Consider the following 17,809-nt stretch of genomic DNA (forward strand, 5'->3'; position numbering starts at 1 on the left):
ATTACAAAACATTAAGTCCTATTACTATATATTATCACTAACAACTATTAAAAACACTAAGTCCTATTACTAAATATTATCACTAACTACTATTACTAAACACTAAGTCCTATTACTAAATATTATCACTAACAACTACTGTATTACAAAACACTAAGTTCTATTGCTAAATATTATCACTAACAACTATTACGAAACATTAAGTCCTATTACTAAATATTATTACTAAATACTATTACTAAACACTAAGTCCTATTACTAAATAGTATCACTAACTACTATTACTAAATACTAAGTCCTATTACTAACTACTATTACTAAACACTATTACTACGTTCTATTACTAACTACTATTACTAAACACTAAGTCCTATTACTAAACACTATTACTAAACACTAAGTCCTATTACTAAATACTATAACTAAGTCTAATTACTATTACTAAACACTATTACTAAATAATATTACTAAGTCCTATTACTAAATACTATAACTAAGTAATTGCTAATACTAAATAATATTACTAAGTAATATTACTTTAATACCATTTTTTTGTGACTTTTGTCAAGGTTTAAATCTTTTGAAAAAGTTTTTTTTTATTGTCTTTTGCTTAGGCCGCTAGTGTAATCCCCAGGTAAATAGGTGATCTGCAAATGGATGCTAAGCAGGGGACATTGTTTTAGAAGGAAAACATTTAATGGAAACAATGTCAAGTCACTGATTTGCTTGAGAATTCCCGAGGCTAGATAAACACGGCTTACTTATCCCCCGTCAGTAAATGATTGCTTCAGCCTCACCAAAAAAAAGTAATACGTAGAATTTGACGTCATAGTTAATGACCACAAGTCGGAGAAGGGGGGGGGGGGCTGGGTGGACAAATGGCTTCCAGCAGAGATCCAATCATTAGTACGATAATGGGCTAAGATAATACTATGTGCAACCTCCTCGCCAGCCCTCATTACAACACCTGCTGATTTAAGCAGAGCCCCCTGCAAGACTAAACAATCAGGCCCATTGGCAAACACAAACTGAGGGATTGTCTTGTCCAGTGGTGCTGGGTCTTAATGAGAAAGGATTAGCAGGAAAGTGGCTCCAGCACTATAAAAAAACATTAGCCAAACCAAAGAGAATCTCAGTTGTGCTTCAGAGGAAGAGACCATGAGTGCCCAGCAACCCCAACGTCTGAGGGCCCGGAGATCTGCCTGGTGGCTGCTGCTCTTCTTGCTGTCTTTCATGACCTGTGGCTCCCAAGCGATGTATGTGAGCAGTTCCTCTAGGTGCATGGCCATTCCAAGGCATATGCCTCTCTGCCATGGCATTGGATACTCTGAGATGAGAATCCCCAATTTGCTGGGACATGAGACGATGGCAGAGGTGATCCAACAGTCCTCCAGCTGGCTGCCGCTGCTTGCGCGGGAGTGCCACCCGGATGCCAGGATATTCTTGTGCTCGCTGTTCGCGCCGATTTGCTTGGAAGGGTAAGGTACCCTAATTTATTTCCCTGCTAACATATATGGGGAGAATTATCAAAGCTTGGCCAGAGATAAAGTGGAGAGAGTTAGGAGCTGATTGGCTGGTACTTTATCTCTCTACACTTTATCACCAAGCTATGCTAACTCTCCCCCTGAAAGTCTATCTGTTCTCTGTTGGCTATGGCTTCTGGTTTAATTGGTCATTAATACCTAGCTGTTCTCTCAGGGGAGACATCATTATGCTGCTGGTATATCACCCCAACGTGCGTCATTTGCACAGCAGTTACCAGCCAGGATTTCCCATTAGTGGCTTCATTGTACAGATGTCTCATTGCATTACACATGGCTGACCCTCACGTGCGTCACTGGGTGTCTATGCTCAGGACTTAGTCTCCTGTCCTTTGTTTCATTGAAATATAGAAGTTGACATTATAATTAGGGCGACCAACCTACTCACTGCCACATCTCAGCAGTAACTTGTTACAGATTATTACAGCCAGTATCTGCAGACACGCCTGGCCACACACGTGTTATTATACAGCTTAGCAGTTCTGTGCATCAGCCACATGGCGGTGCTATAGAGAACTGCGGTGACTGCACTAGGTTACTCAACTGTGCTTACCAATTACCAATACAGAACCTCCAACTGACCCATGTGTGTGTGATATATATATATATATCTATACACACACATATATATATATATATACACATATACATACACGGGGATAGCAGCGGCACTCAGGACTTATCTTAATGAATAAAAGACTAGTAGCCAATAGCGGTGACGTTTCAGCCCTTACGGGCTTTTATCAAAACAGCTTACATGTAAGCTGTTTTGATAAAAGCCCGTAAGGGCTGAAACGTCACCGCTATTGGCTACTAGTCTTTTATTCATTAAGATAAGTCCTGAGTGCCGCTGCTATCCCCCGTGTATATTTGGGACATCTACTTGCTGTACCCCTGCTGAAGGCACCTGGCTCTGAAAAGCACCAAAAGAGGAGAAGTGCCAGCCGTACACACCATATATATATATATATATATATATATATATATATATATATATATATATATATATATACAGTATATATATAATGACGATTTTCAAGAAAATGAAAACAGGAGGCGGCACTCAAAGAAAACGTGGGTAACTTATATTAAAGCATGAAAGTGCAAAAACTGGTCAGTATACATGGTCAACGGTTTCGGAGCTGGCGCCCCTTACTCAAGACCACTGACACATCAACTTAATCAAACAAAACAAAATGATGAAGTGCGTTTTCTGTAAGGGGCGCCAGCTCCGAAACCGTTGACCATGTATACTGACCAGTTTTTGCACTTTCATGCTTTAATATAAGTTACCCACGTTTTCTTTGAGTGCCGCCTCCTGTTTTCATTTTCTTGAAAATCGTCATTATATACTTTTGATGTGGAAGGCACCTCAATTGTTGATCTATTGGATATACTAAGTACTTTATATTCTCAACTCCACGCCGACGTGGATAGTAGGGGAATGGAAAGGTCGGAGGACGAGCACCGCCGCCGCTCGCCACGCTTCGGGTTCACGTCAATTGTGGGGTGACGACGGGGCCATATACAATGTGAAATGGTTCATATTGGCGCATTTCACATTTTTGACTATGTGAGATGGACTTAATCAAGTCCATCTCATCTTGTGCCATTATAATGGCACAAGACCAACGCGATGCTCCTGATTTCAATGTTAAAAAAATATTTTAACATTGAAGTCTATGGCAAAATCGCGGGCATCGCGTCGGGGCCAATGTTAATGGTCGCGACCGATGTGATGCCCGCTATTTTCCCTTTGCCGGCAAAATGGACCTGATTTCAAAGGAAATCGGGTCCATCGCGGGCATCGTGTAACTTAACTTAAAGGTACACGATGCCCGCGATGTGGCCGTGCTAGGAAACAAGTACCAAAGTTTTTTTATTTTATCTATAATATATATATATATATATATATATATATATATATATATATATATATATTATATATATATCCAGGGATGGTGGCACTCAATAAATGGACACCAAGGCTGATGTGAGAGATCTCTTTTCACCTTCATAAAAAGGCCGCACAGCTTTGAAACGTCGGCTCACATCAGCCTTGGAAATCATTTATTGAGTGCCACCGTCCCTGGGTATATTGCAGTTGTGCTGACACACATGTTGACTCAACTATCGGAAGGCACCACATTATCACCTCTTGGATACATAATATGATAGCTATATTGAAGAATATATATATATGTGATGCCCAGCACTCCATTTCAATCGTTGCAATGTGCCCGATGCCCTCACAATAAAGAAATTTGTACAGGAAATGATGCTGGCGGCACTCACGGACTTTTCAAATCCGGGATTTCCTGAAGACGATAATAAATGGACACGTTGAACGCAGCCTGTTTGGGATTATTGCATCCCTGATTTGAAAAGTCTGTGAGTGCCGCCAGCATATTTTCCTATATATATCTATCTATAAAAAGATAAGCACCTTTTTTTTTTTAATCCTGCTTTTTTATTTCATTTTAAGGTATTCTATTTTTGTCTCTTTTTCTCCTATTAACATTTAATGGACTTTCAATTGGCTTTTAAAGTGTCGCTTATTATTGATTTATTGTCTAAGAATGTCCGATTTTTGTGCAATTCATTTAATTTAGCAAATTTAGCAATTTTATATGTTATACTTCTTTATTTACTTATACATTGTATACTTTTTATATAACGTAAATCATAGTGTTATAGAACCTCTGGTCGCTTTTATACCCGATCCTTTGTTTTGTACGTTTCTGAAATAAGCGGCATCACCACCGCCGGAATGTATTTGGGTTAAGCAGCATCACCACCGCCGGAATGTATTTGGGTTAAGCGGCATCACCACCGCCGGAATGTATTTGGGTTAAGCAGCATCACCACCGCCGGAATGTATTTGGGTTAAGCGGCATCACCACCGCCGGAATGTATTTGGGTTAAGCGGACACCCAGTTATCTGACTATAGATGCTGATGCCAGTTCTATACCCGCATTGCTGCACCTTGTATACCTGTATGATAAAACCTGCGCGCATGAAATAGGTAGACATGTCTAAGGTCGACACAATCCTTAGGTCGACAATCAAAATGTCTACATGAGTTTTCATGTTTTTTGTCCTTTCGACGTAAGTCGACATGGGCACCGTATCAGTGTACCACTCGCCACGCTTCCTCTGTGCACTAGTGCCAGGCTGGGCAATAAGCGTCCCTTCAGCTCTTGATGAACTACACATCCCAGCATGGCTTGCCTAGGTTTTGCTATTTGGCAATGCTGAAATGATGCAAGGCATGCTGGGATGTGTAGTTCATCAACAGCGGGAGGGCTGCCTATTTTTCGGGCCAAACATGCCCCTTGCTAGCAGAACAATGTATTTGTATCACTGATAATATCCCAGCCTGTTTTTGTTAAGCCGGCTCACTAAAGGATGGGGTACCGAGAGGAGAGGATGGGGTACCGAGAGGAGAGGAAGGGGTACACTGCAGATTATAATGGAGGGTCACACTCAGGTGTTTAGGAAATAAGGACTGATCAGATCTTCATAGTTAATAAATGCTGATTTCTTTAGTGACAGGATCATAAAACCGTGTCGCAGCCTGTGTGAGGCGGTGAGGAACAGCTGCGCCCCTATCATGGCGTGCTACGGGTATCCATGGCCGGAGATACTGAAATGTGACCAGTTCCCTATGGACCATGGGATGTGCATCTCGCGGATTACTAATGGCACAAGCGCCAACCGCAGACGTAAGTAATGGAGTCACCGAATAACAGATTCCTGCAGATACAGACACATAAACGCCATCTGCTCTCACTGGGCCTAATCTCATCTCATGTCAGCTTCTTATTAAACATCTCTCATCACTGTAATCTCTGACATTTTGGGGGAAATTCGTAAAAAAAAAAGGTATTTTCATAGTAAAATACTAATTTGTTTGGCGTATTCGTATTTATGGCATTTACTATGCCAAAAATACGATTATTCGTATTCGTATTGATGGGACATTGGTATTTGTATTTACAAATACACCATCGAATGAATACGACAGGAATCACCATTCAAAAGAATGGTGATTCCTAATTTACTAACTGGCCATATTCAAAGTACGGCCGGTAATTAGCGGGATACACCCGATAATTAGCGGCCAAATACGCCTGGAAAATGCACTTCATTTTCCTGGTGTATTTGGCGTCAGCCTGCACGGATCAGTCAGATCCATCATATCAGTGAGATCCGCGCAGGCTGCAGTGTGTAGCCGTAACCAGCACCAGGCTCAAGGATCCGGGCTGGTATTAAAAAATCATGAAACTGGCCAAATAGGGCTTTGCTGATTTTTAAAACCAGCCCCAGGCTCCAGGGCCTGGTCTGGTTCCCAAAATATGTATGTGGGACAAAATGAGCCAGCAGGGTAATGACACAGCCGGGGGGAGACTTTTTATACAAGTCCCCCCGGCCAAAGCATTCATCCCTAACGACCATTCAGCCTGGCCAGCGGTCCTGGGGGAGTGGAGACCCCCCCAATAAAGGGGTCCCCCCCCTCCAGGACTTAACTGACCAGGCTGAAGCCTGGTGCTGTCCTCGATGCCCCTGGGCGGTGGGCATCGGGCTGATTGAAGTGTAAAAAATAGAATGAAAAACTATTGTCTTATACTGTGGAACTATGAGTCCCAGCAAGCCTCCCCCACATGCTGGGACTTGGAGAACCACAAGTCCCAGCATGCGGGACATTAAAGGGCCCGCTGGCACTTGTAGTTCCACAGTAAAATAAATAGTTAAATAAACACACTGACACCCATTAAAAATAAAAGTTTAATACATCCATTACACACACACTGATACTTACCTACCTTGAGCCCGTAGGTAGGTCTACATGTGAAAAAGGTTGAAATGGCTAAGGTCGGAAGGTCAAAATGTTGACATGCGTTTTTCACTTTTTTTGGTACTGAATGCCAACATGGACACCGTCAAAGTGTACCGCTGGGATCGCCATGCTTCGCCACTGTTCTATTTACCCTCCACGCCCTAGTGGATTGTGGGGCAGGAAATACTGCCTGTCGGCGCATGTCGGCTCAAAATGAAAAAATAAAAACGTGAAAAACCCATGTCAAATTTGTGACTGTTGACCTTCTCATTGTTGACATAATGCTTGTGTCGACCTCCTAACCCTGTCAACCTTAGCCGTGTAGACCTAAACCATGTTGACCTTCAGTGGTCAACCCAATACATGTCGACATAATGGACTAGTAAGCCCACGCAAAGCAAATGCTTCAAAAGCAATAGATGTAGTTTTACTTGCTGCCAACAGGTGGGATTATTACAGAGCCACATGAGAGAGAGAGAGAGAGAGAGAGAGAGAGACCGAGAGAGAGAGACCGAGAGAGAGAGAGAGAGAGAGAGAGAGAGAGAGAGAGAGGGCGGTATTCAATGAGGCTGATTTGCCAGGTTTTTATGGCGAATTTGTGCTGTTTGGCGAATTTTTGACTAAAACGGTGAATCACCCTATTCAATGACCACATGGCGAATACATTTCAAGGTTTTTTTCACCATGATTCACCGAGTAGCAATCGCTATCTTTTTATGGTGAAGTGGAATGTGAACTTTTAAAATAAAGTGTTTTGTTTTTTACATTTGGTGTCAAAAAATCAGGAATTTTATTCTAAAGAGGGGCATGCTATTTTTATTCATGTGCTGTAAGCACATGAATATATATTTAATTTTAAAAAAAAATTTTTTTTTTTTTTACACAGCAGCCAGCAGGGGGCGCCGGAGCCGAGCCGCTCATTACATATTCATATATTCACTGCACCCGATCGTTACGATCGGGTGTAGTGAATATACGCTCCCCTGCTGGCACCCCCGGGGGGCAGCCTGTGCTGCCTGGCACCCGGGGAGCCCCCACAAAGTTCTGGGGCAGGCAGAGAGACTACCATCTCTCTGCCTGGCACCGTCCTCAGGCTCCCTGCGGCAATCGCCGCAGGAGCTCATATTCGCCAGTCAGGGGCAGCGAGCCCCTGACACGTTGAATACCGGAGCCCGCCGGCTCCAGAACGTGGCGAATGTGCAGCGAATCCTAAAAAGGATTCGCTGCACCTCGCAGGTATTCTCATTGAATACTGCCCAGAGAGAGAGAGAGAGAGAGAGAGAGAGGACAGAGATAGATAGATAGATAGAATGTTATACACACACATTTTCATGCGTGTGTGTGTGTGTTTATGTACAATGCGCATTAATATGGCTGGGACTAAATAGTAATAGACACACTATTAGAGGCAAACTTCTACAAATGAAAAGAGGTGATGTTACCCATGGCAACTAATCAGATTCTATCATTTCTGTATTGCATCCTAGAAAATGATAGCCAGAATGTGATTGGTTTCTATTGGCAACATCATCTCTTTTAATCTCTTACCCTTGGCTCCTATACGGTCCCAGCGCTATATATAGGTTGCAGCGCCTACTTCATCTCTTCTCCTCTGTTACAGCGGTGCCCCGAGCCAGCTGCAGGGACTGTGAACTGGATGATGCCAGCTCTGCCAAGGAGATCCTGGATACGTTCTGTGCTAATGATTTCAGTAAGTACTCAGCCTGCTGGCACACCGCGCCACTCACAGCTGTCTGCAGGGAGAATGGCCACTTCTAGTCCTTATGTAACAGGGAAGTGTGGAGAATGGAGGGGGGAACACAGAATAATAGCAGTCTCTTATACTGTGCATTCTTGGTAGTAAGGGGGAGATGTATCAAGCCTTCAAATGAACCGAGAAGTTGCCCATTGACACCAATCAGCTTCTAGGTAGCTTTTATCAAGTATAAAATGATAGGTAGAAGCTGATCTCCACTAAGTCATGTATCAGTAACGCAATGTAATCGGTCCCTTGGGTATGACAGCAACTCGCAGGGCTCCATCTTTTTGTATCCCTTAGCCATGAAAGCAGGGTCCCAATGTATTTTACATTATATGCACTCTCCCCCTGCCAGGTAGCAGAACGCCTGTGTGCTCCCAGAGATACCCGCTGCACTACCAGCTCTGTAACCAATCACACTGCAGCAGCACTCTCCCCCTGCCAGGTAGCAGAACGCCTGTGTGCTCCCAGAGATACCCGCTGCACTACCACCTCTGTAACCAATCACACTGCAGCAGCACTCCCCCTGCCAGGTAGCAGAACGCCTGTGTGCTCCCAGAGATACCCGCTGCACTACCAGCTCTGTAACCAATCACACTGCAGCAGCACTCCCCCTGCCAGGTAGCAGAACGCCTGTGCTGTGTGCTCCCTGAGATACCCGCTGCACTACCAGCTCTGTAACCAATCACTCTGCGGCAGCACTCCCCCTGCCAGGTAGCAGAACACCTGTGTGCTTCCTGAGATACCCGCTGCACTACCAGCTCTGTAACCAATCACACTGCAGCAGCACTCCACCTGCCAGGTAGCAGAACGCCTGTGCTGTGTGCTCCCTGAGATACCCGCTGCACTACCAGCTCTGTAACCAATCACACTGCAGCAGCACTCCCCCTGCCAGGTAGCAGAACGCCTGTGTGCTCCCAGAGATACCCGCTGCACTACCACCTCTGTAACCAATCACACTGCGGCAGCACTCCCCCTGCCAGGTAGCAGAACGCCTGTGTGCTCCCTGAGATACCCGTTGCACTACCACCTCTGTAACCAATCACACTGCAGCAGCACTCCCCCTGCCAGGTAACAGAACACCTGTGTGCTCCCTGAGATACCCGCTGCACTACCAGCTCTGTAACCAATCACACTGCAGCAGCACTCTCCCCCTGCCAGGTAGCAGAACGCCTGTGTGTTCCCGGAGATACACGCTGCACTACCACCTCTGTAACCAATCACACTGCAGCAGCACTCCCCCTGCCAGGTAGCAGAACACCTGTGTGCTCCCAGAGATACTCGCTGCACTACCACCCATGTAACCAATCACACAGCAGCAGCACTCCCCCTGCCAGGTAGCAGAACACCTGTGTGCTCCCAGAGATACCCGCTGCACTACCACCCGTGTAACCAATCACACAGCAGCAGCACTCTCCCCCTGCCAGGTAACAGAACGCCTGTGTGCTCCCAGAGATACCCGCTGCACTACCAGCTCTGTAACCAATCATACTGCAGCAGCACTCCCTCTGCCAGGTAGCAGAACACCTGTGTGCTCCCTGAGATACCCGTTGCACTACCACCTCTGTAACCAATCACACTGCAGCAGCACTCCCCCTGCCAGGTAGCAGAACACCTGTGTGCTCCCTGAGATACCCGCTGCACTACCAGCTCTGTAACCAATCACACTGCAGCAGCACTCTCCCCCTGCCAGGTAGCAGAACGCCTGTGTGCTCCCAGAGATACCCGCTGCACTACCAGCTCTGTAACCAATCACACTGCAGCAGCACTCTCCCCCTGCCAGGTAGCAGAACGCCTGTGTGCTCCCAGAGATACCCGCTGCACTACCAGCTCTGTAACCAATCACACTGCAGCAGCACTCTCCCCCTGCCAGGTAGCAGAACGCCTGTGTGCTCCCAGAGATACCCGCTGCACTACCAGCTCTGTAACCAATCACACTGCAGCAGCACTCCCCCTGCCAGGTAGCAGAACGCCTGTGTGCTCCCAGAGATACCCGCTGCACTACCACCTCTGTAACCAATCACACTGCAGCAGCACTCCCCCTGCCAGGTAACAGAACGCCTGTGTGCTCCCAGAGATACCCGCTGCACTACCAGCTCTGTAACCAATCACACTGCAGCAGCACTCCCCCTGCCAGGTAACAGAACGCCTGTGTGCTCCCTGAGATACCCGCTGCACTACCAGCTCTGTAACCAATCACACTGCAGCAGCACTCCCCCTGCCAGGTAGCAGAACGCCTGTGTGTTCCCGGAGATACCCGCTGCACTACCAGCTCTGTAACCAATCACACTGCGGCAGCACTCCCCCTGCCAGGTAGCAGAACGCCTGTGTGCTCCCTGAGATACCCGCTGCACTACCAGCTCTGTAACCAATCACACTGCGGCAGCACTCCCCCTGCCAGGTAGCAGAACGCCTGTGTGCTCCCTGAGATACCCGCTGCACTACCAGCTCTGTAACCAATCACACTGCGGCAGCACTCCCCCTGCCAGGTAGCAGAACGCCTGTGTGCTCCCTGAGATACCCGCTGCACTACCAGCTCTGTAACCAAGCCAACAATGGAGATGGTTCTCTACCATTGATGGCAGAGAAGGTGACAATATTTATTTTCTGCTGTCAGGTGTAATGGGAACAGAGATTGGCTCCACCTCCGGTGCTGAGCAGTCCAACCCCCTTTTACTATTGTCGCCAGGCCCCATTCCCTCCAAGCATCGATGCACCCCTTTGCTAGCCATCTTCACAACAACCCACATCCCTGATACATATAAATATGCCCCAAATGTATGTCTCCATCTCCTGGCTATGCTCACGTGGTCTGCTGGCAGCGCCTACATCCTTATTATCACTGGTGCAACATGGTGAAGTGCTAAGGCACCACCAGCAAATGTAAGATCTCTAAGCATCGGCCAATCAGTGCTCATTGTTTGGCATTGGGACTGTAGCAATGTTGCAGAGAGGTCATATCTGGCTTCACGTTGGGTGTGGTGCCCTGCCTGCTTGGCACTGCTCTGGAGCAATGGTGCACTAAGCGCTAGGGAAGTGGTTCCCAAACTGTGTGCCGTGGGGTGTCATGGTGTACGTGACTCGGGATGGTGCTATGGTCAACATTACTTTTCATTTTTAGAGGCTTAAGTAAATTTACCCCTGTGGGAGACGTCAGTATTAACACCTAAGGAATACATATATTATATATACACACTCACACACACACACACACACACACACAGACACACACACACACACACACACACACACACACACACACAGGGCTCCCAGCTGCCAGGCAGCCTATATATATGATGACATTTGGGTGTTGAAACACTGCAAGATTTTTATGCCGCTATTTGCACTAAAATAAGATTGAATTAACGTGCTGGAGCGCTGCATTCTTGATTATATACACACACATACACACATATACACACACACACACACACACACACAGTATAGATGTCAGTGGCTTCTGGCTCCTACATTACTTCTCCTGCCTGGGCTGAGATAAGCTGATAAAGGCCTTTTCTACTTGAGCAACACACCAGGGGTCATTCATCATTCTATAAATAATCTCAACACTCCAGGATATCTGGGTCACCTTATTTTAGATAAGTTTGGAGTAAACTGGATTTGTATGAGTCCGCACGTAATCATAAAAATTAGTCTCAGATCATTTCATAGAAACCAACATAACGGACATTAGTAGTGTCAGTCGCAGGGCTGGTGGTGCTCCCAGAACAAGTTCAGGAAAACTCTATTAAGGGGGGTTCCAGCACAAGGGTACAGGAGAAAAAGACTGACTGTGTCTTTTCCGGGGCACTCTTTATTGTTTAATTAGTGTTAATTGTATTTGTTAAAAATTAACTTTTATTCAATATGCCTTAAAACAAGTTGTGTAGTTTGAAGTATTTGCCATGCATGTTCCAGCAATGACTAAAAGCAAATAGATACACAACGTGCACTAGAGGAGGGTCTATACCAGGGGTCATCAAACTATTTTGCTCTGGGACCCCATCACACAATAAAAATAATTACAGGACCCCAGCAAGTGACTGCAGAAGGTCATCACATCACACGTGTAGTCAGCAGACAGCACATACATGGCAGCATTGTGGAGGCACAGAGTGATGGGAGGAGTCTGATATACCATAACCCATCACGTTCACACGTGTAGTCAGCAGACAGCACATACATGGCAGCATTGTGGAGGCACAGAGTGATGGGAGGAGTCTGATATACCATAACCCATCACATCACACGTGTAGTCAGCAGACAGCACATACATGGCAGCATTGTGGAGGCACAGAATGATGGGAGGAGTCTGATATACCATAACCCATCACATCACACGTGTAGTCAGCAGACAGCACATACATGGCAGCATTGTGGAGGCACAGAGTGACGGGAGGAGTCTGATATACCATAACCCATCACATCACACGTGTAGTCAGCAGACAGCACATACATGGCAGCATTGTGGAGGCACAGAGTGATGGGAGGAGTCTGATATACCATAACCCATCACATGTGTAGTCAGCAGACAGCACATACATGGCAGCATTGTGGAGGCACAGAGTGATGGGAGGAGTCTGATATACCATAACCCATCACATCACACGTGTAGTCAGCAGACAGCACATACATGGCAGCATTGTGGGGGCACAGAGTGATGGGGGGAGTCTAACATGGCAGCATTGAGGAGGCACAGAGTGATGGGAGGAGTCTAATATACCATAACCCATCACATCACACGTGTAGTCAGCAGACAGCACATACATGGCAGCATTGTGGGGGCACAGAGTGATGGGGGGAGTCTAACATGGCAGCAGTGTGGAGGCACAGAGTGATGGGAGGAGTCTAATATACCATAACCCATCACATCATACGTGTAGTCAGCAGACAGCACATACATGGCAGCATTGTGGGGGCACAGAGTGATGGGGGGAGTCTAACATGGCAGCATTGAGGAGGCACAGAGTGATGGGAGGAGTCTAATATACCATAACCCATCACATCACACGTGTAGTCAGCAGACAGCACATACATGGCAGCATTGTGGGGGCACAGAGTGATGAGAGGAGTCTAACATGGCAGCAGTGTGGAGGCACAGAGTGATGGGAGGAGTCTAATATACCATAACCCATCACATCACACGTGTAGTCAGCAGACAGCACATACATGGCAGCATTGTGGAGGCACAGAGTGATGGGAGGAGTCTAATATACCATAACCCATCACATCACACGTGTAGTCAGCAGACAGCACATACATGGCAGCATTGTGGAGGCACAGAGTGATGGGAGGAGTATAATATACCATAACCCATCACATGTGTAGTCAGCAGACAGCACATACATGGCAGCATTGTGGAGGCACAGAGTGATGGGAGGAGTCTTATATACCATAACCCATCACATCACACGTGTAGTCAGCAGACAACACATACATGGCAGCATTGTGGAGGCACAAAGTGATGGGAGGAGTCTAATATACCATAACCCATCACATCACATGTGTAGTCAGCGGACAGCACATACATGGCAGCACTGTGGAGGCACAGAGTGATGGGAGGAGTCTAATATACCATAACCCATCACATCACACGTGTAGTCAGCAGGCAGCACATACATGGCAGCCTTGTGGGGGCACAGAGGGATGGGAGGAGTCTAATATACCATAACCCATCACATCACACGTGTAGTCAGCAGACAGCACATACATGGCAGCATTGTGGAGGCACAGAGGTATGGGAGGAGTCTTATGTACCATATACCATCACATCACACGTGTAGTCAGCAGACAGCACATACATGGCAGCATTGTGGAGGCACAGAGTGATGGGAGGAGTCTAATATACCATAACCCATCACATCGCACGTGTAGTCAGCAGACAGCACATACATGGCAGCATTGTGGAGGCACAGAGTGATGGGAGGAGTCTGATATACCATAACCCATCACATCGCACGTGTAGTCAGCAGACAGCACATACATGGCAGCATTGTGGAGGCACAGAGTGATGGGAGGAGTCTGATATACCATAACCCATCACATCACACGTGTAGTCAGCAGACAGCACATACATGGCAGCATTGTGGAGGCACAGAGTGATGGGAGGAGTCTGATATACCATAACCCATCACATCGCACGTGTAGTCAGCAGACAGCACATACATGGCAGCATTGTGGAGGCACAGAGTGATGGGAGGAGTCTGGGTACTCTTTACCTAGAACGGCGCCAGCGATTGAAATCGCGGTCGTCGTGGGTAAAAATAGCGGTCATCGCGGTAATCGCGGGCATCGCGGGTAAATCGGGATGGCCGCGATGCCCGCGATTACCGCGATTTTCCCATAGGGAACAATGTTAAAAAGCCTGATTGACCGCGATTTTACACTTAAATGCCTCAATGGACCCGATTTGGGCATAGAAATCAATGTAAAATGGGCCACACAGCCCAAATAGGGCCAATTAACCGTTAAATGTCCCCCCCAATTTTTAACGCCACCCCACGATCCACGCCAACCCGAAGCGTGGCGAGCGCAGCGAGCCCGCGAGGGGCGGCGGTACGCGTCCTCCGACCTTTTCATGCCCTACTATCCACTAGGGCGTGGTGTGAGAATATAATAGTGTGGCGAGCGCAGCGAGCCACCGAGCCAGAAGCGTGGCGAGCGCAGCGAGCCCCGCGAGGGGACGCGGATACCTTCACAGGTAGACGCGTCCCCTCGCGGGCTTCACAGGTGTCCGCGTCGCCACGGACACCTGTGAAGCCCGCGAGGGGACGCGCATAACTGTGAAGGTATCCGCGTCCCCTCGCTGCGCTCGCCACGCTTCGGGCTCGGTGGCTCGCTGCGCTCGCCACACTATTATATTCTCACGCCCTAGTGGATAGTAGGGCATGAAAAGGTCGGAGGACGCGTACCGCCGCCCCTCGCGGGCTCGCTGCGCTCGCCACGCTTCGGGTTGGCGTGGATCGTGGGGTGGCGTTAAAAATTTGGGGGGGCATTTAAGGGTTAATGGGCTCTGTGGCCCATTTAACATTGATTCCTATGGCCAAATCGGGTGGATTGAGCCATTTAACAGTAAAATCGGGTCCATCGCGCCTTTTAACATTGATTCCTATGGGAAATCGTGAGCATCGCGTCGCGGGCATCGCGGGTACATTTATGTGCGGCCGCGACGCGACCGACACGATTTCAAAGTTTAACATTGGTTTCAATGGGAAATCGCGGGCATCGCGTCGGTCGCGTCGCGGACGCACATAAATGTACCCGCGATCAGCACGACGGGCGCCGTTCTAGGTAAAGAGTACCGGAGTCTGATATACCATAACCCATCACATCACACGTGTAGTCAGCAGACAACACATACGTGGCAGCATTGTGGAGGCACAGAGTGATGGGAGGAATCTAATATACCATAACCCATCACATCACACGTGTAGTCAGCAGACAGCACATACATGGCAGCATTGTGGAGGCACAGAGTGATGGGAGGAGTCTGATATACCATAACCCATCACATCGCACGTGTAGTCAGCAGATAGCACATACATGGCAGCATTGTGGAGGCACAGAGTGATGGGAGGAGTCTGATATACCATAACCCATCACATCACACGTGTAGTCAGCAGACAACACATACGTGGCAGCATTGTGGAGGCACAGAGTGATGGGAGGAGTCTAATATACCATAACCCATCACATCACAAGTGTAGTCAGCAGACAGCACATACATGGCAGCATTGTGGAGGCACAGAGTGATGGGAGGAGTCTAATATACCATAACCCATCACATCACACGTGTAGTCAGCAGACAGTACATACATGGCAGCATTGTGGGGGCACAGAGTGATGGGAGGAGTCTAATATACCATAACCCATCACATCACACGTGTAGTCAGCAGACAGCACATACATGGCAGCATTGTGGAGGCACAGAGTGATGGGAGGAGTCTAATATACCATAACCCATCACATCACACGTGTAGTCAGCAGACAGCACATACATGGCAGCATTGTGGAGGCACAGAGTGATGGGAGGAGTCTGATATACCATAACCCATCACATCACACGTGTGGTCAGCAGACGGCACATACATGGCAGCATTGTGGAGGCACAGAGTGATGGGAGGAGTCTGATATACCATAACCCATCACATCACAGGTGTAGTCAGCAGACAGCACATACATGGCAGCATTGTGGAGGCACAGAGTGATGGGAGGAGTCTAATATACCATAACCCATCACATCACACGTGTGGTCAGCAGACAGCACATACACGGCAGCATTGTGGAGGCACAGAGTGACGGGAGGAGTCTGATATACCATAACCCATCACATCACACGTGTAGTCAGCAGACAGCACATACATGGCAGCATTGTGGAGGCACAGAGTGACGGGAGGAGTCTGATATACCATAACCCATCACATCACACGTGTAGTCAGCAGACAGCACATACATGGCAGCATTGTGGAGGCACAGAGTGATGGGAAGAGTCTAACATAACAAACAATTCAACAGATATTTCTGACTCCTTGAATCACTGACTGAGATTAGAAAAGTCATCAGCCTGATGATCAGTAACATGGAGTCGCGGCCCCATGCTGAAAAGGTCGGGACCCACAGTTTGAGAACCGCTGGTCTAAAGGGTATAAGCCTTGTTCTAGAGCGATGATACACTCAATAAGGTAACAATGCCCGGAGAAGGCCGTTTCTCATGGTTTCGGATGAAAGGTTCAACCGGGCTCAGGTCGACAATACCATGTACACGGTGCATGCGGGAACGCTGTATATGTACACGGGGCGCGCGGGAACGCTGTATATGTGCACGGGTGCCCGAGGACGCTGTATATGTACACGGGGCGCGCGGGAACGCTGTATATGTGCACGGGTGCCCGAGGACGCTGTATATGTGCACTGGTGCCCGAGGACGCTGTATATGTGCACGGGTGCCCGAGGACGCTGTATATGTGCACGGGGTGCCCGAGGACGCTGTATATGTGCACGGGGTGCCCGAGGACGCTGTATATGTGCACTGGTGCCCGGGGACGCTGTATATGTGCATGGGGGGGCCCGGAGACGCTGTATATGTGCACGGGGGGGGCCCGAGGACGCTGTATATGTGCACGGGGGGGGCCCGAGGACGCTGTATATGTGCACTGGTGCCCGGGAACGCTGTATATGTGCACGGGGTGCCCGGGGACGCTGTATATGTGCCCGGGGTGCCCGAGGACGCTGTATATGTGCACAGTGTGCCCGGGGACACTGTATATGTGCACTGGTGCCCGGGAACGCTGTATATGTGCCCGGGGTGCCCGGGAACGCTGTTTTATGTGCACGGGGTGCCCGGGGACACAGTATATGTGTACGGGGTATTGTCAACCTAAACCCGGTTAATCCGCCGTCTGGATACTGTTCCGTTTCTTGTCACACTGCAGCTTTCTCCTACAAACCATGTTACCCTTAACAACCCCCCCCCCCCCCCCCCACACACACACACACACAACATAGTTCACATTTTTGGTGCTATCAGAGATGCTTTATTACAGCACATTTTTTATGATGAATTGGCCAGAGGGTGGCGCTGTTTTACTTCAAAATATGGCTGATGTTATGTGGGTAATATGTGAGTAAATATACAATTGGTCAGTGAGCACTGTAAGACCAGAACCTGA

General features: G+C 47.8%; 2 protein-coding genes across 3 annotated transcripts in view; one reads left to right on the forward strand and one right to left on the reverse strand.

Moving 5' to 3' along the window:
• Positions 1-17,809, reverse strand: part of P4HTM (prolyl 4-hydroxylase, transmembrane) — a 76,129-nt gene that overhangs the window by 49,895 nt on the left and 8,425 nt on the right. The window lies entirely within an intron of this gene.
• LOC146025599 (secreted frizzled-related protein 5-like) lies at positions 1,300-17,601 on the forward strand. The gene is made up of 4 exons (XM_083155527.1): positions 1,300-1,478; positions 5,098-5,267; positions 8,004-8,093; positions 17,573-17,601. Exons 1-4 carry the CDS (start codon positions 1,300-1,302, stop codon positions 17,599-17,601), a joined length of 468 nt encoding a protein of 155 aa, XP_083011653.1.

This window comes from Crinia signifera, chromosome 8, assembly GCF_055691185.1.
Source record: "Crinia signifera chromosome 8, ASM5569118v1, whole genome shotgun sequence".
In the NCBI taxonomy this organism is placed as follows: domain Eukaryota; kingdom Metazoa; phylum Chordata; class Amphibia; order Anura; family Myobatrachidae; genus Crinia; species Crinia signifera.